The 27,367-nt window shown below is 45.0% G+C and overlaps 8 protein-coding genes across 17 annotated transcripts; 5 read left to right on the forward strand and 3 right to left on the reverse strand.

The window, feature by feature from the left end:
- Nucleotides 1–9,299: 9,299 nt before the first annotated feature.
- On the forward strand, nt 9,300–10,862 carry LOC9642977 (protein MIZU-KUSSEI 1). The gene has a single exon (XM_002971411.2). It carries the CDS (start codon nt 9,616–9,618, stop codon nt 10,372–10,374), a length of 759 nt encoding a protein of 252 aa, XP_002971457.2. The 5' UTR covers nt 9,300–9,615; the 3' UTR covers nt 10,375–10,862.
- Nucleotides 10,318–15,253, forward strand: LOC9642978 (aspartyl protease family protein 2). 7 transcript variants are annotated; one of them, XR_002992582.1, is made up of 11 exons: nt 10,318–11,158; nt 11,211–11,289; nt 11,356–11,445; nt 11,509–11,602; nt 11,659–11,706; nt 11,757–11,846; nt 11,966–12,269; nt 12,327–12,375; nt 12,436–12,572; nt 12,627–12,792; nt 12,891–13,259. XR_002992582.1 is itself a non-coding variant. In XM_024676504.1 (6 exons), exon 6 carries the CDS (start codon nt 13,646–13,648, stop codon nt 15,161–15,163), a length of 1,518 nt encoding a protein of 505 aa, XP_024532272.1. In that variant the 5' UTR covers nt 11,967–12,059; nt 12,104–12,269; nt 12,327–12,375; nt 12,436–12,572; nt 12,627–12,792; nt 12,891–13,645; the 3' UTR covers nt 15,164–15,253. The 7 variants fall into 7 exon arrangements, 4 of the variants coding, with proteins under 4 accessions (XP_024532272.1, XP_024532273.1, XP_024532271.1 ...); XR_002992581.1 differs by having other exon boundaries at nt 11,757–11,839; XR_002992580.1 differs by having other exon boundaries at nt 11,757–12,059; nt 12,104–12,269; nt 12,891–13,256.
- A 43-nt stretch (nt 15,254–15,296) lies between these two features.
- Nucleotides 15,297–16,608, reverse strand: LOC9642980 (thioredoxin reductase NTRB). The gene is made up of 2 exons (XM_002971616.2): nt 15,573–16,608; nt 15,297–15,517 (listed from the first exon to the last, which is right to left on the reverse strand). The coding sequence occupies exons 1-2, from the start codon at nt 16,594–16,596 to the stop codon at nt 15,447–15,449; spliced, it is 1,095 nt and encodes a 364-aa protein (XP_002971662.2). The 5' UTR covers nt 16,597–16,608; the 3' UTR covers nt 15,297–15,446.
- An 8-nt stretch (nt 16,609–16,616) lies between these two features.
- Nucleotides 16,617–18,868, forward strand: LOC9640188 (histone deacetylase 9). 3 transcript variants are annotated; one of them, XR_002992583.1, is made up of 14 exons: nt 16,617–16,732; nt 16,787–16,899; nt 16,961–17,078; nt 17,137–17,211; nt 17,274–17,493; nt 17,545–17,608; nt 17,658–17,859; nt 17,908–17,957; nt 18,011–18,101; nt 18,155–18,228; nt 18,284–18,382; nt 18,463–18,529; nt 18,585–18,730; nt 18,781–18,868. XR_002992583.1 is itself a non-coding variant. In XM_024676506.1 (13 exons), the coding sequence occupies exons 1-13, from the start codon at nt 16,693–16,695 to the stop codon at nt 18,665–18,667; spliced, it is 1,296 nt and encodes a 431-aa protein (XP_024532274.1). In that variant the 5' UTR covers nt 16,617–16,692; the 3' UTR covers nt 18,668–18,868. The 3 variants fall into 3 exon arrangements, 1 of the variants encoding a protein (XP_024532274.1); XR_002992584.1 differs by having other exon boundaries at nt 18,786–18,868; XM_024676506.1 differs by having other exon boundaries at nt 18,585–18,868.
- Nucleotides 18,869–19,139: 271 nt separating this feature from the next.
- LOC9642981 (ABC transporter G family member 11) lies at nt 19,140–22,116 on the forward strand. 2 transcript variants are annotated; one of them, XM_024676501.1, is made up of 11 exons: nt 19,140–19,750; nt 19,818–19,897; nt 20,016–20,308; nt 20,365–20,536; nt 20,586–20,699; nt 20,755–20,883; nt 20,960–21,154; nt 21,211–21,297; nt 21,360–21,632; nt 21,693–21,800; nt 21,858–22,116. In XM_024676501.1, the coding sequence occupies exons 1-11, from the start codon at nt 19,426–19,428 to the stop codon at nt 22,080–22,082; spliced, it is 2,001 nt and encodes a 666-aa protein (XP_024532269.1). In that variant the 5' UTR covers nt 19,140–19,425; the 3' UTR covers nt 22,083–22,116. The 2 variants fall into 2 exon arrangements, with proteins under 2 accessions (XP_024532269.1, XP_024532268.1); XM_024676500.1 differs by having other exon boundaries at nt 21,693–22,116.
- Nucleotides 22,092–25,038, reverse strand: LOC9642982 (integrator complex subunit 4). The gene is made up of 8 exons (XM_024676498.1): nt 24,331–25,038; nt 24,194–24,274; nt 23,912–24,142; nt 23,659–23,853; nt 23,464–23,604; nt 23,328–23,417; nt 22,997–23,274; nt 22,092–22,941 (listed from the first exon to the last, which is right to left on the reverse strand). The coding sequence occupies exons 1-8, from the start codon at nt 25,000–25,002 to the stop codon at nt 22,113–22,115; spliced, it is 2,517 nt and encodes an 838-aa protein (XP_024532266.1). The 5' UTR covers nt 25,003–25,038; the 3' UTR covers nt 22,092–22,112.
- Nucleotides 25,039–25,061: 23 nt separating this feature from the next.
- LOC9640189 (endonuclease 4) lies at nt 25,062–26,758 on the forward strand. The gene is made up of 9 exons (XM_024676507.1): nt 25,062–25,335; nt 25,395–25,566; nt 25,627–25,740; nt 25,794–25,849; nt 25,918–26,001; nt 26,063–26,152; nt 26,217–26,275; nt 26,340–26,413; nt 26,482–26,758. Exons 1-9 carry the CDS (start codon nt 25,222–25,224, stop codon nt 26,598–26,600), a joined length of 882 nt encoding a protein of 293 aa, XP_024532275.1. The 5' UTR covers nt 25,062–25,221; the 3' UTR covers nt 26,601–26,758.
- Nucleotides 26,614–27,238, reverse strand: LOC9642983. The gene is made up of 2 exons (XM_024676508.1): nt 27,021–27,238; nt 26,614–26,960 (listed from the first exon to the last, which is right to left on the reverse strand). The coding sequence occupies exons 1-2, from the start codon at nt 27,169–27,171 to the stop codon at nt 26,662–26,664; spliced, it is 450 nt and encodes a 149-aa protein (XP_024532276.1). The 5' UTR covers nt 27,172–27,238; the 3' UTR covers nt 26,614–26,661.
- Nucleotides 27,239–27,367: the final 129 nt, after the last annotated feature.

Here is a 27,367-nt window from a genome sequence, read left to right on the forward strand (position 1 = left end):
GGTTTTCATATGTTATTAAAAGGTGATCGTACCATAGTTACTTCATTATTGAAGTGGAAGAATTTAGTTGTATTGCTCGGTGCTCTTTGAAGCTTTAGATATATAATTTTGATGTTGTTCATTGCCTGGTGTAAGTGATTAATTTTTCTATTTTACTTTAGTCATTTAATTACACCTTTAACCATTTAGAGGATCCATAAGTCCTATTTAGGACATGGGGACATGCTAGCTCCGTAAATGACATTTATGCCACTTAACCTTTACATTTGATCCAAGTACTCTATGTGTTTGATCCCATGACTTACATCTAAAGGCACTACTGACATATCAGCCCGTTACACTAAAACCATGCTTATTCACCCTTATCACATTGGTAGTCCAAGACCACTTGCATCACCATCCTATCTCTCAAAAACTAAGTCATCTATTCATGAGTGGTCATCCCTTGACCACACTTTAGCACTCTTAGGATGCTCAGAGATATGGGGAACATCCTTCCTCAATATCCGTTCTTCTGTCCCTACCAAGTCCCTTTTCATCCATAGCCATGCTTGCCAACACTACCACTGGATCAAGGCTCAAAAGCCTAACCATTAAGTTTCATTATCCTCTGGGACTTCCTCACCATGTAACAATGTCCTTGGTCACTACACTAGAGGATTGCTCTTTTTCCTTTCTATAGTTTGGGATTTTAGGATGACATTTCGAAACACCATGACCCTACGCAAGCCTCATAAGTACTCTCCCCAACTTCTGCCTTTATATGCTCTAACCATGTGGCTAGAGAAAGGTTCTGATAAGCCACACTAGGTATCTAAGTAAGTAGTGCCACCCACATTAGATTGAGAGCATTAACCATTTGATCTCTTAGGGGAACTAAAGTTAGTTCTTGAATACTTCACCAAGCTACCTTACTTATCTATATTTATTCACTTTAGCCTTGGACTCCTCAATGGTTATATCATCATTTAATATATGGGTCTAACTTTCCTTGGTCATACTGGCTTTTCTTGGCCAAATTGGCTCCACTAGAGTCTTCCCCCTACTATACTTTAGGAGCTCATCCCCTTAAGGTTTAGGAGACGATCATTTTGGGCTTTCACCCTCGGATTCAGACTTAGACTCGGTTTCGGTCTTAATCTTAGTCTTGGTCTCTTTCTTTGCCTTGACCTCAGACTCCATCTCAAGTCCATCTCGGGTTCATCTTGGACTCCATCTAGGGTCCATCTTGGGTCCATCTCGGATTCATATCAGACTCCATCTGGGGTCCATCTCAGACTCTATATCGGATTCCATCTCGAGTTCATCTTAGACTCCATCTCGTGTCCATCTCAGACTCCATCTTGAATCCACTTCGGGTCCATCTTGGACTCCATCTCAAACTCTATCTCAGACTCTTTCTCATGTTTTATTTTGGACTTGTTTCTGACACTTCCATGTATCACAACACTTGCCATGTGTCAGTCCTTCTTGTATCCCTTTCTAGAAACTTATTCACTGATTGTTTCATGCTCATTTCTTAAGCACTTTATTTGGAGTTCCACTCCCACTCTTGACTTTCCAAATTAGAGCTTTTGGTCCAAATATGTTACACTTGTTGGACTTTCACTTTGACCACTATCATGTGACATCTTTTCGACTTTACTTTGGGGCTTAAGGATTTATGTCTCACAACTCCACCCATGAATGAAGTTCAATATCCTTATCAAACGATAAACCATTTTATAAAGTAACACCATCATGTGTTACCCTTTTCATCCTTAATACCAAGTTAATATTTGATGATGGTTTGACACCAAACGCTCACTAAGCCTTGCCCATCCTCTAAGGAGCATAGTCTCTCCAACTTAAAGACTCATTAGACCACTTATGATAGTTCTTTCCCTTCATTAGTTTAGGTTTTGCTAAACTTGTTAAAGACACCTTCTCTATCTCAATCCCACTATTCATTTTTGAGTAGTTTCTGCTTTTATTAATATAACCATCACACTTTAGAACTTTCATTCACCATGTCCTTGGTGTCAATTGCACCAAAGTGTTTAAGTTAAATATGCTAAGCTTTCGCACTAAGCAATCTAACTGTGCTTGGCAGCGTGCCTAAACCAGCCTCTTCATTAAGAGTCCATGACCATTGAAAAATGAGTGTTTTCATGATCCAAACTATCTAGTGAGTTGGGACTCGAACCCAAACACTAAAGGGTTGGGACTCGAACCTAACCTTTGTATATGCATTTATAAATAGCATCACCCAGGATGCCTGGCGTGACTCTCTACACCAGTGCACCAACTTATACCCAAAGCACATTATGGATCATAGCTTTTAAAAGGTAAAGCTATTAAAGTTGGGGAAGTAGTTCCTGAGTGTTTAAAGAGATGGCTTTGAATAAAAGTCAATAGTTAAGGACTTACATATTTATGTATAAAACTATGTTATGCTAGTTGGGTGACTTGTTAATTGATATTGGCAAATGAGGGGAATGAAGACCCTAGTTGAAGGTGTTGACTTCAAAAGGGGTCGCATATAGGGCTAAACATGGAGGAGTCCATGCATGATCACAGACTTGTTAAGTGAGAAGATTTGGCAGTTCAAAAAAACTAGGTTCCTCAAGCTTCAAGATCATACTTCTGCTATGCTACTTTGATTTTGCATGTTTCTATAAAACATTTACACTTATCTTTCTAGGTATTAACTTACTTAGAATCATCTTTAGGAACCTTAAAGGGACTTTGTCCCTTAGCTTGCTAAAGCTTCTCCTTTCTCAAGTTTTTTAATTGCCATATGGTTTAATATAGCCAATTTCATACTTTAAACTCTTCATAGTATCACAGTTGTTAGTAATAACACCTTCGAGCACTTATTTGATTCTCCACTCTCAATTTACATAACCATCCTTAGTTATATCTTTCAACTTTTATGATTCGGTTTTATCCTTTTATTATTTGCTTTTGGCTTTATATGTTTCTTTTGGTTATTCTCCTCCCAACTAGGAGGGTAGCTTTGCATTTTCTACCATACTTTAGCAAAATATTCTTAAAGATGAACCTACTCAATGATTTAGGGAGTGGTTTTTCAAACTGGATATGCTTACTGTGTAATCCCACACACTAAAATTAATATCGCTACACATAGGCCTCTTTATACCCATTGCTAGCCCTGCTAAAAAAAAATTTAGCCCTCTTTATGCCCATTGCTAGCTTTGCCAAGATTTTTTTTGGCTTTGTCCAATTTTGGATAGACGGGCTTTTCCCATTTCTACCTTTTCACTACTTTAGACATTGGATAACACTTTGTATCTATTATTCTTTAAGGACTTAGTCCTTAGGGCCTTATTTAATGCCCTAAACACCACTTCTTGGGTGTTCAAGCATGCTTAGATGTCCTAATAATAGACTTCTTTAACAATGAGCATTTTCTTTTATGGCCTTGATTCACTATATTGTAATATAAGTAATTTATCCCCTGAGGGATATATCTATTTTCCTTTTTATCCCAATAGGAAGTTTTGAGAAGTTGATTTCCACTACTTCAATTAGTGCTTACTTGCCTTATAGTCATCAAGTTTTATAACTCATTACTAATTCTTCCACACCTTCATCATTATTTGGGTCCACACACTTAAATCATATGCCTTTTAGTTTAAATTATATCAATCTTGTTTTTATTGGGATTCCTTTGGGAAAAAGTTCTTATAAACCAACTAATTTGACTTCAAGGCCTCATCCCTTGAAACACTTGGGGTTTCCACCCCATTATTTCCACAAGCCTACTTTCATGACACTTTTCACTTGTGTTTAGGTTTTTGTTAAGACCAAAGTAGTTATTTCTCATACCAACTATCAGTTAGTATTACACTATAACATTTATACACAACTTTGCACCAAAGTTGTTTTCTTCCAGGAATACCTTTCCCATGACTTTAGTATAGTATATTCATTAATGAAATACTCTATACTTGGATTTTATGATCTTCCCCATCCTTCGTATGGTAAAACACACCTCAGTACAAATGTTTCCACTGATCTTTTAGGACCATTCTTTGATTCCACTTGAGTCATTCAGCTTTTTGGACTTTGCTAATCTGAGATGTTAATCATAAGGTCCTAGCCTCATGACTACTTTTGAGATGCTAGTTCATTGGAATACAACTTTTTGTATTCATATCTTACTCACAAGGACCATCTTGGCAATTGTTAATCCAACACTTAATGATACTTTATTCTATATGGGCTACTTTCACCCCTTAGGACTATCTGTCCATATAATAAAAATACTAACTCATTCTCTAAATACACAACTTTTTAGGTTGTTCCAACATTTATTAAAGGTAGCCCTATCTACCATTTCAAGAACTTATGTCTTTATCCGTATTTGACCTCCTACTATCACCAACTCCAGTCTAAATTTTTAAACACCATCCTCAACTATATGAGGATAACCTTATGACTCCTTTATCATCTAAGAGTTTCCATTATTCCCATAATCTCAATTGTAGTTGTTTACCACAACTATACTAGTCAATTTACTAAGTTAAATTATAGATCACATCCTTAACTCAAAAAATCTTCTACTATTCCTAAAATCCCAAATCATTCTCTTATTAGCCCCTTTCTATCCACCATATTGCCTACCAGTTCACACATGAACTATAGGGGAGTGCTATATCTTCCTGACCTACTACTCCTCAAGTATAACCCCACTTCTGCAACATTCAAATATCACTATCAAATGATGATATACTTAACTGTCAATAAGTGTTAGACTAAGGAATAGCTCCAATACCAAATTGTAAGTGAGTAATTTTTCCATTTACTTTAGTCACTTAACCACATATTTCATCATTTGGAGGAGTTTCACTCACAACCTCCATAAGTCCTATTCAGTATTTGGGGATATGCTAACCCTATGAATAGCATCTATGCCATTTAAACTTTGCATTTGGTCCAAGTGCTTCATATGTCTGAGCCCATGACTGACACCTAAAGGTACTATTGATATATCAGCCTATTATGCTAAGGCCATGCTCATTCACCCTTGTCATATTGATAGTCCAAAACCACTTGCATCACCGTTCTATCTCTCAAAAATTAGGCAATCCATCCATGAGTGGTCATCCCTTGACCACATTTTAGCACTCTTAGGATGCTCAAAGATATAAAGAACGCCCTTCCCTAATAACTCTTCCTCTATCCTCACCAAGTCCCTCTTCATCCATGGTTTTGCTCGTTAAGATTGCCACTGGGTTAACACCCAAAAGCCTGACCAAAAAGCCTGACCACTAATTCCCATTGTCCTCTGGGCCTTCCTCACCATGTAACTATATCCTTGGTCACTACACTAGAAGATTGCTCTTCTTCTTTTCCATAGTTTGGGACTTTGGGATGATATTTCTAAACACTATGGCCCTATGCAAACTTCATGGGTATTCTCCCCACTTTCCACCTTTAAATGCCTTAGCCATATGGCTAAAACAAGGTTTTGATAAGCCACACTAAGTATTAAAGTAGATGATATTACTTATATTGTATTAAAAGTATTGACCATTCAATCTCCTAAGGGAGCTAAAGCTGACTTTTGAACATTTCACTAAGTTACCCCACTTGTTTGTCCGTATTCATTCTATCCTTGGACTCTTTAATGGTTATATCATCACCCAACACAAAAGTCTAGCCTTCCTTGGTCACACTAGCCTTTCCTAGTCAAATTGGCTCCACTAGAGTTTGGACTCGAACTCAGACTCGGACTCGGTTCGAACTCAAACTCGGATTTGGACTCGGTCTTGGTCTTGGTCTCAGTGTTGGTCTCAGTCTTGATCTCTTTCTCAGCCTCAACCTTAGACTCCATCTCAAGTCCATCTCAGACTCGACCTTGGACTCCATCTCAAGTCCATCTCGAACTCCATTTTGGGTCCATCTCGGGTCTATCTCGGGTTCATCTCGGATTCATATTGGACTCCATTTTGGACTTCATCTTGGGTCCATCTCATACTCCATTTCGAACTCTATCTTGGGTCCATTTTGGACTCCATCTTGTGTCCATCTCAAACTCCATCTCAAGTCAATTTTGGGTCCATCTTAGACTCCTCAACTCCTTCTCAAATTCCTTCTCAGACTTCATTTTAGACTCCATCTCAGACTCTTTCTTGAGTCCCATTTTGGATTCGTTCCTAACACTTCCATATGTCACAACACTCGCCATGTGTTAATCCTTCTTGGATCTCTTTTTAGAGATTCATTCACTAATTGCTTCATGTTTATTCTTTGAGCACTTTGTTTGGAGTTCCACTCCCGCTCTCAGCTTTCCAAGTTAGAGCTTTTGGTTCAAACATGTTACAGTTGTTGGACTTCTACTTCGACCACTACCATATGGCACCTTTTCGGCTCTACTTTGGGGCTTAGGGATTTATGTCTCACATTGGGAGTTTTATGGCTGATGCTAATGACTTTTCTTGAATTCTTCTTCCTTCTTCGCTCTCTTGTCATATTTTTTACGAACTAATATAAGTGCATATATTTATGGTGAATTGGAGCCTTCAAGGTTTTTAGAATATGTTCTAATTACTTTAAGAAGTTTTTAATATCACATCAACCTTGGTTTAAACTGATTTTACCTTACAAAAACATATAAAATAACATCATATTCTTATTGTTTTACTATAATCTAAAATCCATATTCTCAAAACTTTGATTAATATATATAATACTAATGCTAATATATATAAATGCTTAGAGTTTTATATTTTAATTAAAGTAAATTTTAAATTTGAAGAGAACACTTTACAACCACAATTACAAGCTCAACCTTAATGCTTTTCCCAAGAAGTTATACAAATAAAAATAATAAATGTACAAGATTATAAATATTTGGTCAAAGGAAGAAAATGCAATATACTTAAAGACATTACAATTGAAGGTGAAGATTAAAAAAGTGTCAACATAAAATAGCAATACAACAAAAGTATACAGTTCTCAATTATAAAATGATATGGTAAATGGGAAGGTTCACAACATCACAATCAACTAACACTTAAATTACACTTGCACATACTTTCTTCAATGTTAGATTTTTAGTAAATCTATTACAAATATATATATTTTATATATAATATACTTCTTAGGATGGATCTAAATATTAACCTTTGGATTCATCACTTTGCAATATTCAAATATAAAGTGTTTGTGACATTGAAAAAGAATTAAATATTAATATTTTATTCAAATTTAGTATAATTAAAATTAAAGTTTTATTTATAAATCACAGCTAATTCTTATAATTACACTTATTTTATGCTAATAATAAATTATTTAATATAAATATATATTATAGAATGCTAAATTATATATTTATTATAAATAAAAATTATTAATTTAATATTAAAATAATAAATTAGTTTTTAAATTTGGACGCAAAACCTCTATTAATAGCAACTATTGCTGCTAAAATTAAATACTGGTAGTTTACCCAGATCTAAAACTTTTTAAAATTATTAATTATGTTTGAAATATCTGCTTAATACAGATAATAATGCCGCTAAAATCTTAACAAAATATTTTTTATTGTACCAGAATATTCAAAGAATATTCGAGTCAACAGTGTAGATGGTAACTTTGTATTAATCAGTGAAATGTACAAAAAATTGGACCAGTTGCCATCAAGTGCTTGCAAATAAAAGCTCACTCTATTTCCAACTAGGAGAACACCAGCTTCTTGTCTACGAGTAGTCTTAAGTCTACATATTATGTTGCAATACTCCAATATATTATACATCTTGAGGCAGGCCCCAACAACATCCTGTGGGCCAAATCTTACAACATTTGCATGGAGTTGCTCGTGGAATTCACGAGGACAATTCTTCTTAGGTTTAAAATTTGGGGGTTGCTAAAACGGTAGTGTAAGGCTGGAGCTACACGTGGAGGGCCGGGTAGCAAAGTCATTTCTGCTGGAATGTAAAAACTCTATTAAGTGAATTCATTCATGAGTGAACATTTTCAACGGGCTTGGGAGCTATATGAGGAGCGTCGATGGGTGGATCTGTCGACGAGAAACTTGTTCCAGAGACATGCCCAAAGGAAGAGCTGCAGAGGGTGCTGACAATTTCGTTGATCTGCAGTGGCCCATCCGGCAATGTCGTGGGTGGTGGCCATGCTACTTGGAGACATTGCGCCCACCTTGGATATCACAAGGCTTCTAGACTTCAGCAAGGTCACTTCTTAAAAGTTAAAGGCCTTTACATTTAAATAGTAATCTTCTATCATAGTTTAGAGATTATAAACTAATCCATAAAATGTGTGGGAACAAAAGGACGCAGGCGCAGCATGGGGAAAAAGGAACCTTCACTTCACGCCTAGGCAGACAAGACGAAACTGGGACAGAACTATAGCTCGTCTAGAATGTATATAGATCAGATCATCTCCTGACCAGATCTTAATATTTTTTCTTCACTAATATAGAATTCAGAAGAAAAACACATTTAAAAAACAAGTGAGTCAGGCGAGTGGTACCAAACAGGTTTTTTCCTCGTGGGGCTTTTTTTCTTCGTAGCTTCCATTTTTTCTAGTTGCCGTACCACTTTTTCCGGGGGTACAGTACCATGGGTTTTAACAAATGCCTGAAGAGCTCTTGAATGCTCGATCCAAGCAGCAGGAATGTCGTGAGGGTGAATGGATCCGTCAGTGTTCGATTCCCTGCGGCATCAACCCTCATAGGTTTGGAAATCCTGATGGGGATTTTTGCTAAAGAAAAAGGGAGCTTAAATGCTGGACATGATCGACCTTGCACATGAAAGAGTTTGGTGCAATCCAGCACTAGATAAAAAGTATAAAGCGAAGAAAAACAAGGCTGGGAGCCATCGGGAGAGAATAGTGTGCGAGAAAATACGAACATTGGAAGCACATACATTGGATTTCTTTTCGCCGCTCTTTCGTCCTCGTGTTCCTCCAAACACCTCAAAACAAAGCGTCGGCTCTAAACTAAGGCCAAAAGCCGAGAGAAAAGCTCTTCTCGTGTATAATAGTCTGATTTAATAGCATTGTTGGTTGCTTAGCCAACCCGCCTGATTAAACAATTGGAATCTCCTTACGCTTGCATGTGCTTGAAAACATAATTCTATGATCATTTGATAAATCTATACATTGTTGTTAGATCATGGTATGGGATGTCCTAATGGGCCATGGCCCAAAACATCATTATCCATGCATGCGCATCCATGCACGCCATCTAATGTATCATCATGCTGTCATTTAACGGCACTGTTAACTAAAGAAGGCTTAACTAAACCATGGGGGTCAATGGGAGGCTAGGGTACTTTATTTCCTCTCTAAATTGGCGTTTGGGGAGAAGCCAGGCGGAGGCGACGACGACGAAGAGCCTCGGCCTCGATCGATCTCGATGCGCTGGTACTGTTCTAGCTAGATTATCGGCAATCGGCAGCATTCGCGAGAGAGCTGGATGATTCTTGCTCGTTTCTTGGATCCCAGATTAGATTTCGCGTCGGCGTGGGAGCTGCCACCGCTTAGTGCCTGGAATTTCGTCCGTTCGAGGGAATTCGGTCGGTTTTCTTCCGGGATCGAAGGGCAATCGTCGTGATCGGCTGCCAGTCGCCGCATTTCTCTCCCGGGATGATGAAGGGAGAGGAGAATATCGCCATGGACAAGTCGAAATCCAAGAGCGGCAGCGATGGCGCAGCATCGGACCAGAAGAAGCTGGAGAGCTCGCCGAGTTCCAGGGATCCTTCCAAGTACGCGGCCTTCTCGGCCATGTTTCCCTTCTCCAGGACCACATCCAATCGCCACAAGAAGCTCTTCTCGGCCTTCCGCTCCTTCTTCCACTTCCTGCCCGTCCAGATCGCGTGCCGCCGGATGTCACTTCCCGGAGGGCCGTCCGAGTCCTCCGCTCTAGGGAGCCGCGTCACTGGCACTCTCTTTGGCAACAGGAAAGGCCATGTCCACTTCGCGGTGCAAGAGGATCCAAAGTCACCTCCAGTGCTGCTGCTGGAACTTACCACTCCAACGAGTACGCTGGTGAAAGAGATGGCGTCCGGGCTTGTCAGGATTGCTCTAGAATGCGAGAGGACGATGAATCGGGGGAAGCTCTTCCTGGAGCAAGTGTGGACGATGTACTGCAACGGCAGGAAGAGTGGCTACGCTCTGCGGAGGATTTGCTCCGATTCAGATCTACAGATACTGAGGATGGTCCAGGCGGTTTCGATGGGTGCCGGGGTTTTGCCAATGGACGAGGAAGGGGCTGATGGCGAGCTCATGTATATGAGAGCCCGCTTCGAGAGGGTGGTGGGATCAAAGGACTCGGAAGCGTTTTACATGATGAATCCGGATGGAACTGGGGGACCCGAGCTAAGTATCTTTCTGTTGCGGATCTGAGGAAACTAACAAAACAGGGGTGGCAGAGAACAAAAAAACACTCCAACACTACAGCAGTCAGTCAGTTTTGGGTTGGGTGGCACTTTAAATCGCAACGATAGTCTAGGCACACGACAAAGACGCATTTACACAGATACACAACTTCGTAGCGGGAGTTACTCGGGCAGTCAGTGAGTCAGTTGAAAGCTTCTTGGCGGCTGTCACGGAGGGATTGGTTTCGGCCCCGTGGTGTTGGTTGGAGCCGCATCTTTGAGCCGAGATAAAAGACATTGATGACAACAACAGCCGAATCACTATATAGTTCGATAGGAGGAAATGGCCGCCCAGTTACAACTTTCTCAAAGCTACCCCGAAGCATCAGATCGACCGACAGCATTGCGAGAATGTGAGACACCGGAGATGGAGAAAGCTATAGGTAGCTAGCTTATTTGGCTACTTGGTTGGTGGATGCTGGGAAACGTTCGAAAGTGATAGACCTTTGGCTGTTACGACGACTGCGACCGTGATAGTATGTGTGACAGAGAGGCAAACACGAACTTTCGATACGGGACCAGTAAGACACCAGGGCAGCAGCCGGTTAAATCTTTGTAGATATGATGGCTCCTTGGATACCCTCTGCTTGTCCGGCACCAAAGTCGAGGAGTTCGCCCTTGGTAGGGCGCAGTCCATTCAGACGAAAGCTCTTGTTTGCTATGGCGATGACCGCCAAGGCGAAAGTGAAGCTTCTGACTTTGGCCATTGTTCACAAGGACGGACGAGTTCTTCTTGGTATGAAGAAGCGCGGGTATGGCTTTGTGCTTGTTGGTTCTGGCACTCATCTAAGTTTTCGTGTGTAGGTTCGGAGAAGGGTATTTCAATGGGTTTGGTGGGAAGGTAGAGGACGGGGAGACGATTGAACAGGCGGCGGCAAGAGAGGTTTGTTTGGGCTGTTTTATAGGCACGAGAAAGTGAGAATCTTATTAATGTGGTTTGGTTTTGTAGCTGGAGGAAGAAGCTGGAATTACTCCCACGAAAATGGACAAGCGTGGCATTCTCACTTTCCATTTCGACGACAAGCCAGTGCCATGGGAGGTAAGATTGGCGGCTTTCAGGAGTTTTCTTGTGTAAATACTTCGCCGTTTTGTTCATGTTTAGGTCCATGTTTACCATGTCGAGCATTTTGTTGGCGATCCTTGCGAAACAGAAGAAATGTCCCCGCGTTGGTTCTTAACTCAAGACATCCCCTTTGGTAAGATTGACCTTTGGAACTGTTCGGTTTCTTAGTTTTTTATTTTTCTTTTCCAGACAAAATGTGGAAGGACGATCCCATCTGGTACCCCCACTTTCTTCAAGGTAAGCAGTGCACGGTATTTGTTTTATCTGAGCTCTTGTCTGTGAAGCAGGATCAATGTTTCGAGGCAGTTTTGTTTTCGAAAACACACACGATCTGGTTTCACACAGCTTTGAGATCGTCTCTGCTCTCTAGGTAGCCAGTAAGCCTCGCTTTTTGTTCTCAAACTTTTTAAGTTTTTTTGTTGTCGAGTGGAAAGCACTATCCAGTGTCTTGATTTTTAAAATCTATTGCAACTAATGAAATCAATCGTGTTCGCAGAAAGAAGCAAATACATAGCCATCCTAGAGTATTCCACCATTCAGCGAGATAGATATTTTACCTACGTACACTTCTATTAGCGCAACACAGCAAGGTAGCTCAAGTATTTTATTCAGTCTTAGTTGGATACCTTACCAGGAGACAAAGACCAAGCTGTCCTTAGATCATTTCTTTTATCAGGAGAAAGCCTCCATGGTCAGCTGTTGCTTTCAAGAAATCTCAACTCTCGAGTTGAGTGCTTAAAGTTGATTCTCTAGAGACGCCTCTTTGCTCGTCGAGTGGATCACCACTCTTGGCGATACTGGTAGAAATCATTCTATTGCTTCAGCATTTTTTTTAAGTGCTGGAAAATGTGTTGCAGCGAGTTCCATCATTCGAGACGAGCGCCTTTGCGTCTCGGACCGCAACAAGTAAGTCTGAGATAAAACTTGGAACTTCACTGACCGATTGGGACTGTTTGATTGGTGTAGTTGGCAATGAATGGAGAAGTACCTCCTCTCTCCTTGAAGGCGAGGAGGATGAGATCAAAGAAGAATATGACCAGTGAGCAGTCGAAATCAATCGGTTTGCATTGAGGAGCAGAGCAAGCTGAAGTTTTCCATGAAATGTATCGTCTTTCTTTCGCATTTGTTTCTTATTGTCAGCCTTTACCATCTCGTAGGTGCAGTAGCAGCAAGCAAACACAGAGGACAAAGCCATAACAGAAGAGCAAACTTGACGTTTCATCCCGTCTCGGCGGACGCGTTCGATCCCCTCCTTTTTCTTTTGGCTTTCGTGCTCCAGATGCTAAAGAGGAATCCACCAGAGATTTGGGAACAAAGATGAAGGTACCGTACCATCTTTCACATTTTTGAGCTCTGATCTGGTTTCTTCACCTCCTTTTTTTTCTTCTTTCTTTTTTCTCTTTGGTGGGGCTGCACAGCAGCAGCAGCAACAGGAACAGCAGCAGCAGCAGCAGCTTTTTCATTTCTTGGCACATAGGAGAGGTGCTGTTGGTGGATTTGACGATGGTGCGTGAGCCATTTTTTTCCTCCTTTGCATTCATTCATTAGCCTGCGCGCGAGGCCTGACTGTGAAACCAGCTGGAGCTCTGCATTATCTCTGCTGCTCCTCACGGGCCCTCCCCACTTCCAGCTTTACAAAGCCCACCACCTTTGCCTTTTATCAAGACTTCCCTTTTGGAAGCCTCCCATCCACAAAGCAAAGAAGCAACCGCTTATACAAAAGCTATGATGGATCATCGTATTTTTAACAAAAAGCTTGGCCAAAGTGGTGGTTTGGTTACGATTCTCAATAGCGGTGCCACGAAAAAATCTAAGAAATTCGTTAACAAATCCAAAGGCGAAGACCAGATTTGTGGTCGCTCCAATTTTTTTTAAGACTCCGAAGAGGTTTTAAACAAAAGCAGGGGTCACGGGATCGAATCGGGTCAAGCCCATATACCTCCGTACTGGTGTACAGTAAGAAAATACCCTTCTTTCTCCTTTGTAAAGCCTGGGGGCAGGGCAGCGGCAGCTCCTCCCAAGCTGATCCTGGCGAGAGAGTGAATGCATGCCCGCCCTGGCGGAGAGAATTTGAGATCATTGAATCGATGCATTGCTTCCATTCCAATCATTAGTACTAGGCCGAGCTCGCTCGGATCAATCAGTCGCGGATAGAAGGCGCTAGGAAGAGAATTCAATGGCGTGGTGCATGCTGGCGCTTGCTCTTCTTCTCTTCCTCGCCGGATCGACGCCAATTGCGATTGCTGGTAGCAGCGGTCGATTGCTCAAGAGCAGCCACGAATCCACAGTGCTGGATGTGGACGCGGTGCGCCAATCTCTCCTCCATCGCCCGGCCAAAGGAGCGATCGACGAGGAGGAGAAGAATGCAGTAGCGGAGAAGGAAGAAGAGGTGATGTCCATCGTCCACTCGAGCCACTTCTCCGCGCACTCCACCAGATCCCACCGCGAGGTGCTCGAGGCGCGGCTCAAGATGGACGCCGCGCGGGTGGAAGCCATCGCCCAGCGCCTCGAAATGGCGCTCAACGGCGTCAAGCACCGCGATCTCACGCTCGTCCACAACGCATCCTCGTCGCCCGCCACCGTCTTCTCGCAATCCGAGGCCGATTCCTCCTCGGGCAGCCAGGTCACGTCCGGCCTCGCGTTTGGATCCGGCGAGTACTTCGTGCGCGTCGGCATTGGATCGCCCACCAAGCTCCAGTACCTGGTGATGGACACCGGCAGCGACGTCCCCTGGATCCAGTGCTCGCCTTGCAAGAGCTGCTACAAGCAAAACGACGCCGTCTTCGATCCACGCGCGTCCTCCTCCTTCCGCCGCCTCTCGTGCTCCACCCCGCAGTGCAAGCTCCTCGACGTCAAAGCTTGCGCGAGTACGGACAATCGCTGCCTCTACCAGGTCTCGTACGGCGACGGCTCTTTCACCGTCGGGGACCTCGCCTCGGACTCCTTCTCGGTTAGCCGAGGCCGGACGAGCCCGGTGGTCTTCGGCTGTGGCCATGATAACGAGGGACTCTTCGTTGGCGCCGCCGGGCTTCTCGGCCTCGGCGCTGGGAAGCTCTCGTTTCCATCCCAGCTCTCCAGCCGGAAGTTCTCCTACTGTCTCGTCAGCCGCGACAATGGCGTCCGGGCCTCGAGCGCGCTGCTCTTCGGGGACTCGGCTCTTCCCACCTCGGCCTCGTTTGCTTACACGCAGCTGCTCAAGAATCCCAAGCTCGACACCTTCTACTACGCTGGCCTGTCCGGGATCAGCATCGGAGGTACGCTTCTGTCCATCCCTTCCACGGCTTTCAAGCTCTCGAGCAGCACCGGACGCGGGGGCGTGATCATCGACTCGGGCACCTCCGTCACCCGGCTGCCGACGTACGCGTATACGGTCATGAGGGACGCGTTCCGGTCGGCGACGCAGAAGTTGCCTCGGGCAGCCGACTTCTCGCTGTTTGATACGTGCTATGACTTCTCGGCCCTGACCTCCGTCACCATCCCGACTGTGTCTTTCCACTTCGAAGGCGGGGCGAGCGTCCAGTTGCCGCCGAGTAACTACTTAGTGCCGGTTGACACGTCCGGGACGTTTTGCTTTGCCTTCTCGAAGACTTCGTTGGATCTGTCCATTATCGGGAACATCCAGCAGCAGACTATGCGTGTCGCCATTGATCTGGATTCGTCTCGGGTTGGTTTTGCTCCCAGGCAATGCACTTGATTCCATCGACTTATAATATATATAAGCCATATAACTGTATGTAACAAGCCAGCCTTTTTGCCTGGAATGTAAACACCGAACTGTCAGAAAGATCGAATCACACGTTACTTACCAGTAGCTTTGGGAAAAGGAGTTAGAAAAATAAGAAGAATTCGTTCAAAAGCCAGAAACCTCTCTCCTCGTAACAAAAAGAGAAGGAAGAGGAGCAAACAATGAAAGAGTGCCTCCTTAGAAAAACTAGACCGTTTTTGCGAGCTTATAGGCGGCTAGAGCCCTGTCATTGTCAATCCGACTTTCCCTGCTGGACTCCATACTCCTGTAAGAAGTGTTCCGCGTCCAGTGCAGCCATGCATCCTGTGAATCAAAAAGTTTAGCAGTGATCACAAAAGAAAGAGATTATAAAACTTACCGGTACCGGCAGCAGTCACCGCTTGCCTATACTTCTTGTCTTGGACGTCCCCAGCAGCGAACACACCAGGAATGTTGGTCTTTGTGGTTCCTGGAGTAGTAAGTATATATCCTTCTTTGTCTGTGTCGAGCTGACCACCCAAAAACTTTGAGGCCGGCTCGTGCCCAATCGCGAAAAACAATCCCGAAACTTGGAGGTCCGTCAGAGCGTTCGTCACGGTGTTCTTGAGTTTGAGCCCCGCGAGGCTGCCACTCTCGTTACCAACGGCCTCCACCACGGTGGTGTTCCAAAGAACTTCGATCTTTGGATTGTCGAAAGCTCTCTTTTGCATGATCTTGCTGGCTCGAAACTCGTCCCTGCGATGGATGATGTAGACCTTGGAGCCATACTTCGTGAGAAACGAAGCCTCTTCCATGGCGGAGTCGCCACCTCCGATCACTGCCAGGGGCTTGTTTCGAAAGAGTGGAGCCGCTCCATCGCAAACAGCGCACGCCGAGATGCCGCGGTTCCAGAATCCACCACTTCCTTCCCCCGAGCCCTTGAAGTCGAGCCTCTTGGCAATAGCTCCGGTAGCGATGATCACAGTCTCCGCCAGGACTTTTCTCTCCTCGCTGGAGATCTCGAACGGCCGCTTAGAGAGATCGATCTTGTCCACAGTCTCGGTGAAGATCCTCGTCCCAAACCGGAGACTCTGCTCTCTAAACTTCTCCGTAAGCTCCCCTCCCATGATCCCCTGAGGGAACCCGGGGAAATTCTCCACATCCGTCGTTGTCGTGAGCTGCCCGCCCGCCGCTACGCCGTTCGCCATCCATCCCTCGAAGAGGATCGGCTGGAGCTCCGCGCGGGAGGTGTAGATCGCGGCTGTGTGGGCAGCGGGGCCGGATCCAATGATACATACCGGTGTTTGGAGCTGTGGCAGCGGCAGCGGCGCATCCATTCGTGGTGGCGAGGATGAGAATGGGGCGGCGCGGCGGCCCTGGCGGCAGCACAAGCTCCGGAAGAACGCGGAGAGACGGCTTCGCATAAAAATGTGAGAACTTTGCTTGACCTATTACTAGTGTAGGGTTTTTGTTTCTTCGTGTCTAGGCGCTAGGGCGCGTCAAAGCGCTTCGGCCGATCGATGCCACCGGCGAAGGATCGAGTGTCCTACTTCTACGACGGTAAGCGCGTTACGCAGCTCTCGCGGCTCACGGATTTCGCGAGATTCCTTCCAGGTGATGTTGGAAGCGTCTACTATGGACCGAATCATCCGATGAAGCCCCATCGCTTGTGTATGACGCATAGCCTTGTTCTAGCTTATGGCCTCCACCACAAGATGGAAATCTATGTACGTTTTCTTTGCTTTTTTTCGTCTGGTGATGATGCATTTTTTTTCTTTCTTTCGACAGAGACCTCGGAAAGCTTATCCCGCGGAGCTTGCGCAGTTCCATTCTACAGACTACATTGATTTTCTTCACAGAATAACTCCAGAAATGCAAGACCAATACGCGAAAGAGCTTCTTATGTGTAAGATCTTCCTTTGAGTTTTCTGTCGCTTGATTTTCTAGATGTGTGTGCGATGTAGATAACATGGGAGAAGATTGTCCAGTATTTGACAACCTCTTCGAGTTCTGCCAGATTTACGCGGGTGGTACCATTGGTACGTCTCTTCTTCTCTCTTGCTCTCTGATAAATGCTCCATGGTGGAAAAATGCTAAGCAGATGCTGCACATAGGCTTAATCACGGACTCTGCGACATTGCAATCAACTGGGCCGGAGGCTTGCACCACGCCAAGAAGTGCGAGGCATCGGGATTCTGCTATGTCAATGACTTGGTTCTTGGGATTTTGGAGCTTCTGAAGTACTTCCCGCGAGTGCTATACATAGATATCGATATTCACCATGGAGACGGCGTTGAAGAAGCCTTCTACCTCACTGACAGGTTTGTTGCGCTTTCTAGCTTTGCTACATGCTCACGCCTCCATCGTTTCAGAGTAATGACTGTGAGCTTTCACAAGTTCGGTGATTATTTCTTTCCTGGAACTGGGGACGTGAAGGTCGGTATTTCTCCTTATTTTGTACGCGTCTTGATTGTTACCGTTTCAGGATGTTGGTGAGAGAGAAGGGAAATATTACGCTGTTAATGTTCCTCTTAAAGATGGAATAGACGACTCAAGCTTCATACGGCTGTTTCGAGTAGTAATATCAAAAGTCGTTGAGTTCTATCAACCTGGGGCGGTGGTGCTGCAATGTGGAGCTGATTCGCTTGCTGGAGATCGCCTAGGATGCTTTAATCTTTCCATTCAAGGTTTTATTTCCCAACTTCAGTCTTACATTTGCTTACGTATTCTAACAGGGCATGCGGAGTGCGTGAATTTTGTGAAGAAACTTGGCATTCCTCTCCTGGTATGCTTTGGACCGTTTCTTTTTGCTCTTGCAAAGCTCACTTGGTTTTTAAGGTAACCGGTGGAGGAGGATACACCAAGGAAAATGTTGCACGTTGCTGGACCGTGGAAACGGGTGTGCTTTTGGATACGGAGCTTCCGAATGGTAAGTATGCCAGATTAATCTTTTTTTTTCCTTTACATGAACATGGCTTACAGAAATACCGTCCAACGATTATATCAAGTATTTCAAGCCCGACTACACCTTGAAAACCAATCACGGACTCAACCTGGTAATTCAAAAATGATATGGAAAATTTTATCGGCCTAATGCATGTTTTTATATAGGATAACTTGAATACAAAGGCTTATCTCAGCGCCATAAAAATGCAAGTGCTGGAAAATCTTCGTCATATACAGCATGCTCCAGGGGTCCAGATGCATGAGGTACTACATGTTTCTATTTTATTTTATTTGTTTTTTTGTGCGAGTGTGTTAGTGTTTCTCCTTTCTAAAATCTGGGTCAGGTTCCGCCAGACACCTACTTCCCAGACTTCGACGAGGGGGATTTTAATCCCGATGAGCGACTAGACCGTAAGTTTGGTGTATAGCATTTGTCAGTAGTCTTATTTTCGAGCTTTGTCTGTAGAACATACGCAAGATAAAAGTGTGCAGCGTGACGAAGAGTTTTACGATGGCGACAACGATAATGACCATGACATGGATTCGTGAGCATTTTCAAGTTCGACCGTGTACAATATACCTTTCTTGTATTTTGTGCGGCTGGTAGACCTGGTAAGAAACTGTGAGCTGTAAGAATTTAGATGTTTCTCTAAGTTCTGCAGGCCAGATTATCAGGTACTAATTCACCAGATGTACGTAATGAAGTCAAGTCAAGAAAACGCTGCTCGTGAATTTTGAGACAGCGGATAATTCTCCGGGTGCCGCTGCCGAATTGTTCTGTAAAACTGCGGTGGTGGTGAGTAAAGGCCAACAGGTGCGTATGTCAATCCTTGTGTCAGATAGACAGGGATGGAAGGTTTATTTTTTCCATTCACACGGACAGGCAAAGTTTCTGGATTGAAAAGAAGAAAACAACGCGTCATTCAAAAGCAGGGATTAAGACCATTGTCTCTGTCTCGACATCTGCCAGCCTTTTGGAAAGAAGGCTGGTGTCTTATCAGGGGCATGCTAACAGTTACGATGGAAGATATTATTTGGATAACCGGAGGGAAGTCGCTCACTTGTGGACTCAAGCTGGCATTTGGGACTTTCAGATAAATGCGGCTGGTTGCTCATAAGAATGGAAGATATGAAAGATCTTCAAACACGGAGTGATTGGAAGGATGGAGTGGAGCTCCCAGATAACAGGCGAAGGAAGTGTCTGTTAGAGGCGAGCCACTTTAGGAATTGCCCAGCATTCTCCAGCAAACAGGGAAGCAGCAGAAAACTGGAGTAACAGATTTTCAGCTCAAGCAACTGGCTTCAAGATGGCGCAGAGTCCTACTGGTGATAATTTACCTTTGCGGCAGTACAGCATTCAGTATCAGCCTTCTCCATCTCCGCTGACAAGCCAGGCCAGCCCCATCACGAGTCCACCTCCAGAGAGTGCGTCCTCCATACCACTCTCGCAAGTCGATACAGAGTCGGCTGCGAGCTTGTCCTGGAAAGATGTCACTGTGAGTTTTGAGCAGCGCAGTTCGTCCCCTCAGGTCGTCTTGGATGGAGTCGCAGGGTATGCAGAGCCATACAGAATGCTTACTATCATGGGTCCTTCTCAATCCGGGAAATCTACTCTACTTCGAGCGCTTTCCGGTAGAGCTTTTGGTGTTACTAGAGTTTCATCGGTTTTCTCACAGCTCGCTTCCTTGTATGTTTGCAGGGAGGCTATGTCGCAAAGCAAAGTACCAAGGCGACATTCGAATCAATGGAAGAAGGCAGCAGCTCACATATGGCACTTCTGTATGCTTTCTAATCCTCAGGTTCTCCTCTAGCATTGCATATACTGGCAAAGCCACACAAATTCCTTGTATGCTGACTGTTTTCTGCTTTTTCCCTCACGAATTGCTGTTTGTTTCAGACGTTTCTCACTCCGGACGATGAAGTTCTTCCAGACAGTCTTACCGTCAAAGAACACCTTATTCTGTCTGCGTTTTTGCGACTTCCGTCTAACCTTCCCCGTAAAGAGAAGTTGGCGGTGGCAGAGCACGTAATGTCAGAAATGGGTCTCACTGAGTTGGCTTACAGATATGTTAGAAAGTGCCCTCACAAGGGAATCAGTGGGGGTGAAAGAAGACTTGTCAACCTTGCAGTGGAGCTGCTTATTGGTCCCAGCTTGATTTACTTTGATGATGCATTCAAAGGCCTGGAGGGGTATGTTTTACTTCTCAAATATTTGTTGGTTTAAGTTACTCATATTACGTTCTTAGAGCTTCTGTGCTCTCCTTGCTTATCAAGCTGAAGGGATTGGCCAGAGGTGGAGCTACTGTCATTATGTGCACTGAGCATGTCTCGAGCCAGGTTTATGAACTTCTGGATGATTTGTGCTTGCTAAGCAATGGGAAAATGGTGTTTTTTGGTGACAACATCGCAGCAGTGGAGGTAAACATCTCAAACATATCTGTATGTTACTTACGTGGTTTTTCTTCAGCATTTCTCCACGGCGGGATTTCCTTGCCCCCCTAATCATAATCCTAGTGATCACTTCCTTTATACGATCGGTGCCGAATTCGAGAAGCTTCGTGCTCCATTTCTTTACGTTCAGGTATTAGTACCCTGTTTCTCATTCTCGTAAGGCATGTATCAATCAATCCGTGCAGGACGCGGAAAAAGCTGAAGCTTTTGCAAAGGAGGACCATCACCAGATAGTTAATTTCCTATCAGCGTCCTATCAAGGTTCCGATTTCAATGCAGCATTGGTCTCTAAAGTTAATATGCTTGTCAAGAAGGCAAGACTTATTTAAAACTTCGAGAGCTTTCTATGTTTATATACTAACGCGGAGAACACACTGCTACGTGATGCAGAAAGGAGGAGTACTGGTGAACAGGATAAAGCGCCCTGCCTCACGCTCTGAATTTTTCACTCTAAGCTACAGATCGTTGCTGAACACAACGAGAGCTCTTGGATTTTATTGGATCCGGATACTTCTCTCGTTCCTGTACATGCTTTCAATCGGCACAATTTTCCTGAGGCTGGATCACTCGAAGAGCTCTATAGAGGTTTGATCCGAAAATGTTGATATTCTAATCCTCGCTGTTGTCCCCCCCGCCCCCAGGCCAGAGCAGCGTGCATCTTTCTCGCTCTCGAAGGAATGATGTTCCTGTCTGTTGGAGGCGTGCCTTACATGTACAACGAGGTCAAGGTAGACGAACTGGAAACATAAACTAAGAGGTGGCTTGAAGTATTTTATTTTATTTGCATCAGATGCACGTGAGAGAAATGGTTAATTGTCACTACGGCGTCGCCAACTTCGTCGTTGCCAACTCAATCGCGTCGCTTCCATTCCTGTTACTCATCTCCCTCGTCCCGCTTTGCAGCATGTACTTCCTGGCGGGTCTCCACTCTGGAGCACTCAAGTTCATCTACTTCGTCGTCAACTTGTACCTCAGCTTGATCGTCAGCGAGAGCCTCATGATGGCCATCTCTTGCATTGTTCCAAACGCCTACACTGGAATGATAATAGGATCGTGCGTCCAGGTTTGCAAAGCAGTCTTCCACATTTCCAAGTTTTCTTAAAACTCTTTGCAACGATCACAGGTGCTGTTCATGCTGGTCGGAGGATACGTTCGTCACGACAACAATCTGCCGAAGGCGTTTTGGAAGTATCCATCGTCTTACATTTCGTTCCATGCACACTCGCTGCGGGTAAAAAGATTTCTTCCAGGATTCCAAGGATTGTTGATGTGTGGGTTACTTTCACAGGGAATGTTTCAAAACGAGTTCCTGGGGTCTCGCTACGGTGGTCACACTGGAGCTTACATTGTCTACGGCGAGTACAACTTTCCCGCAAGCCCCGGAAAGTGGTGGAGCCTTCTCATTCTCGCCGGGATGGCAATTTTCTACCGGACGCTGTCTGTAGTGTTGATCCGCCTCTCGTATAGAGTTCGTTCCTTGACGAGGACGTGTATAGCGACTGGAAAAACTTGAGAAGAATAATATGGACGAGAGAACCTTTACTTAACGTCCCTCGAGATAGATGACTCGTTCCGGAGAGATTGGAGCTAGACAAGCTTGAGGGCCGCGCAGAGCCGGAAGCTTCCCCTTTGCAAGTTCCACAACGACGGAAACTCGTAAGGCCGCTTTGCTAACCGATGGCACGTTGTAAAAGCCGAGCTCTTCGCTAAACTCGACTAACTTGTCTTCCTTGGATTTCCTTTCGAGCTCCAAGCACCTGTACTGAGACGGGAATCCTTCCAGCTCCATCTGTACCCAGATTCTACTTCCGGCTGTAATGTGGTGCACAGCACCGCTCGCAGTGAAGTGAAAAGGATACGTCGCCGTCAAAACTTTCAGCCGGTGCTCAAAGCTGCTGGAATTTACTGCGAGATCGGCTCGCATTTCCTCGACACTGGCACTGACAATATCATGCTTCGGCCAGAAAGAAGCAGCAGCTGCCTTGAGAGTGCTCACGTTCTCCGGATCTGTTTGATTGCGTAAACTTTCCTCCACTGCTTGCAAGAGCGAGAACGACGCTACCGAAGTGCTCGACAAGCTCTTACTTTCCTCGACTATTGAAGCCAGCTGAGAGAAGCGCTGGACGAGCTCGGCGTCGTCTTCCACCTGGATGACAATATAAAACGCGTTGAGCTCCAGCAACTGTAGAGCACCTGAGGCTGAGAATCCAGAGAAACAGGTTTGCATGCGTCCTAGTACCGAGCCAAGCTTCTGATGGTCAGGTTCTTTTGCCGAGTTTTTTTGTGCGACCAGTTGCAGGCAGTCCATGTACAGCAGTCCCAAATTGACGAGCGAAGTGCGCTCCAGTACTAGTAAGGACTTCTTGCAGCCGCTGGAGATACAATTTGACAGGTTAGCGTGAACAATGCAGACGAGATGTTCTTTACCGGATGGTTTCTCTTTGGTTGTCGTTTGAAACGCTCCCTGCACGTAGAGCACATTTGATAGCTTGCTGCACCATAATCAACACCGTACTGGAACTGTCACCAGATTCAACAGGGGTATGCTCTTTTGTAAAATCCGTAATTCGTTTGCAGGAGAGCATCTCACTGGGAAGCAACGAAGAAATCCAGCCTGTCGATCGCAATGCTGGCAAGCAAAGGTTCAGGATAGCTTTTAACCTGGGATCATCTAACCCCTTCTCTCCATTCACAACGAACTTAACCTGCGAAAGTAGTAGCAATGTTAGTAGCATTGTTCCAAGAAGAAGCTTGCTACCTGAGTCAAAAGCTCAGACTTTAGAGCCTCTACATGAGAGCCGTGTCCTTTCCCCAGGCATAATAGCGCCTCATAGACGTTCTTCCTATCCTGAAGCATCGAGTGTCATGTAAAGAAATTAAGATACCAAAGGCACCTGCGGATGACGATCTAAGCACTTCATCAAAGTTTGGACTGCAGACTCGAACATGACAAGCGTCGGGAGCTTCAAGGAAGACAAAAGTTTTAGACCCGCATGTCGGAGCTCGTTGTTTTGGTCTTCCAGCGTAGCAGTAATCTGGAACATCAGTGATGTGATAACCATGTAGCAAAAAAGACCAATTTCACATACCACACGCAGATGTTTGTCTTCCACGCAGAAAACGCCACAGTCAGCAAGGTCATATAGCGCTTGAATCGAAGCCCTGCGAACGGCGGGATCTTGGTCGTTCAACATGTCCAGGAAAAGCCCAAGTACACCGGCATTTGCGACTTCTTTAGAACCCAGACTCAAGCTGGAAAGAGCTTGCACAGCAGCAGATCTCACCTGCGGACAGGCGAACACGAGATGGTAATAAGAAGAAAGATAAAAGAAAGTCCACTACCTCTGGGAACTCATCCTCGACAGCAGAAACAAAAGCACCCGCCACAATTGCCGTCCGTGGCGATTTACCATTAATGTTGCACGAGATCAAAGGATCACCACTGGTGACTAGCACTGACTTCTTATTCACCGAATGCAACTTAATTTTCTGGCTTACTGATGTCATAGTGCCAAGCACACGGCAAGCTTCTTTCCTTACTCGCGTGCACGGGTCTGTGAGCATGGTGCAAATCTGGGTAGTGAAGTCTTGAAAGTTCTAATCGAGAGCGCGAAAGAGGCTTACCTCTAGATAAGTATAGTTTGTCTCGCGTTGTTGCGATGCCGTGATTTCTCCAGCTTGAACTTCCATCACCCATAGCCGGAGCTGCCAAAAGTAAACGAGATATATCAGAGGACAAGGAAACTTGCAAAGAAACTTACAAGCTCCATGGCGGACAGTCGAACGGACTCCGAGACGTGATCCTCCAAGAGCCGGAGCGCAATAGCATTCAAACCATCGAGGAAGCTAAATCCCACCGCGTCGAGGGAGATGACAGCATCCAAGGCAGCTTTCCTCACGAAAGCATGAGTATCAAAAAATCTCTTGTGCAGCGCAGCGATGATCCAGCTCTTGTTTCGTTGCTGCTCAAAGAACTTCGTCGCGAACTTCAAGCCCCACATTCTAAGCACCGGATTCTTCCCGTAAAGATCTTGCAACAATGCCGGCTGGAGTGCCGCCACCACCTCCGAATGCTCGTTGCTCGTCTTGCAAATCCGAACGAGGGACGCGAGGATGCGAATCTTGATCGGCTCGGGGCAGCCATCCAAGAGATAGTACCTCTGCAGGCACGACGTGGTCGTTTCATCCGCGAAGATCGACGAGAGAGCGGAGATAATCTGCTGGATCACCGATATTTCCTGCTCCTCCCACAGCCTCCGTTGCATTGCCTCCCTCACAGGCCCCAGCTGAGCACCGCGCGCCCCGGCAATCATTCCAGAGATCGCGATGGAGCGCATTCTCACCTCTGGATCCGCGACCAACGCCATGCAATCCTCAGTCGACTGCCCGGTGGCGCCATCGCCATCGCGCTCCAGCCATCGCCTCTTCTTCATTGTCCCCGATATTTAGGGTTTACTCATGGCTTTGTTCATCGAGCTAAAGCTTTTGGAAGCTTTCTTGCCAATACGCGATCGAATGCCAATGCGTGATCGAATGGAAGCTCTCCATCCTTTTCGCTACCGGTCGATTCTTCTTGCCGTAGCAGCAAGCATATCTAAGCGTTTTCTAAGCGCAAAAAAAGGGGGATTTTCAAGGGCTTCGCGTAAGGAGCTATGGCGGAGAAGGCGTATGGAATGGCGCTGTGTGTGATCTTGATTGCTTCCATAGCAGTGGGAGCTGCGGCGTGGGGGCGAGAAGGCCATCGTCTCACTTGTATGATCGCTGAGGTACAGCGCTTAGTTCCAATTCGTTTGGAGATTCATAGTTTTCTTCTTTCCTTTTGCAGCCTTTTCTTAGCTCCGAATCGAAGGTCGCTCTGGAGGAGCTTCTCCCTGGACGAGATTTGCCAGAATTGTGCTCCTGGGCGGATGATATTCGCAGATCATATAGATTTCGATGGACTGGCCCGCTACACTACATTGACACGCCCGACAATCTCTGTGGCTATGACTACGATCGTAAGCTCTTTGGAAACTTTCTTCTTTGGTAGTTTCATGGCCTTGTGTGGTTTTTCGTAGGGGACTGCCACGATTCTCGTGGAGAAAAGGATATGTGTGTCGCCGGTGCCATCAACAATTACTCACGGCAGCTAGAAACATTTCAGGAAGCAAAGCTCTCTTTGCACAAATCATGTAAGTTCTTGGCTGGATCAGTGTTGAGTGTCTGATGTTCTTTCTAAATCCAGATAACTTGACCGAGGCACTGCTCTTCCTGGCTCACTATGTTGGAGACATCCACCAGGTTGGTCTTCTTTTTTCTTTCCTCTTTGCTCTCTCGAAAGGATCTAAAACATGCGTTTTTGTGTATAGCCTCTGCACGTAGCCTTTACGGCTGATGCTGGAGGGAATGGCGTCCATGTCCACTGGTTTGGACGAAAGGCAAACTTACACCATGTAAGTTCATAATCCTCCAGCGAACATAGTTTTCTGTTTGTGCTGATTTTTTGTGTGCCAGATCTGGGATACCGAATTTATTGATAGAGCCAAGCGTCTATACTACCACGACATTTTCAGGATGCTTCGTAACATAAGCATGAGCATAACCGTAAGAACTCGACCTAGTTTCTTCTGGCTTGCTTGAAAACAACGTGTTATCTTTTTTCTTCCAGAAGGAAAACTTTGATGCGTGGAGCAGCTGTGAGACCGATCCAGAAGCTTGTATTGACAGGTAAAATAATCTCCTCGAGTTTGAGCTATTAACCACACTTCTTTGCTTGTTCTTCCTCGTGCAGCTATGCCACAGAAAGTATACACGCTTCTTGCAGATGGGCTTACAAAGACGCCGTCGAAGGAAGCTATCTCGAAGGTCAGTCGTCACTTTCAAATCGTTCTAGTTTTCTTCCGAGGACGATTCCTCACTGATTGTTTACATAGATGACTACTTCTCTTCACGTCTTCCAATCGTGGAGCAACGTCTAGCTCAAGGTGGCGTCAGGCTGGCGTCAATACTCAACCGGATCTTTGGAGCAAAATCGAGCGAGTCGAGCATCTAGACATGATTTCTCCAAAGTGTGTATGTAAAAAAGCTGACATCCTTGACACATTCTTTAGCTTTTACTCGTTGCAAGTGTAAGGAGTGAAGGCGAATGGCCCGACTCTGAAGAACATCTCGTTGTAATAAGAAGTGAATGGACGCAGCTTGGCACCTTGAGCACCGTCTCCCTCGTTGGTCATTTTGTTGCAAGTCTCGTCGGATGTTGTGACGAGCTGTGCAACGCAAGTCGTGTTTTCTTGGTGGAGGCAGTCGTAGTTTGGAACTTTGATCTGGAAGTAACCGGAGTCGTCGCTGTTGTCCATGGCGTACGCTGTGATCAAGCCTGCCTTGTCCTTGCAGACAACGCTCACAAGAGCATCTGTGAAGACAGAAAAAGAAGAAGGAAATCCTGGTGAGAATGGAACTTTCAAAGTAGTACCTGAGATCTTCTTTGTCCAGTGCCCTTGACAATCCTGACAGTAGACGATTCCTTCGACCACAGAAACTGGAGGAGGATCGTTCTCATTCTCTGCAAACACCACCACAATTGAGAGCGCTAACAAAGCCAATGGCAATCCTCTGAAATCCATCACAAAAGCTTGTCAATGCGCTTGGCCCAGAACTTTAAAAACCCAAGTTTGCAAAGACGTGACACGATGCAAGCCTACAGCAGCCACTGCAATGGTTAAGAGTCCAAGAGTCGATCATGCTGCACTGGGATGGACACAAGAAAAAGAAAAAGAAAATACTTACTCGGATCTGTTTGGGTTACGTGAGCTGCTTGGT

Source organism: Selaginella moellendorffii, unplaced genomic scaffold, assembly GCF_000143415.4.
Source record: "Selaginella moellendorffii unplaced genomic scaffold, v1.0 SELMOscaffold_17, whole genome shotgun sequence".
In the NCBI taxonomy this organism is placed as follows: domain Eukaryota; kingdom Viridiplantae; phylum Streptophyta; class Lycopodiopsida; order Selaginellales; family Selaginellaceae; genus Selaginella; species Selaginella moellendorffii.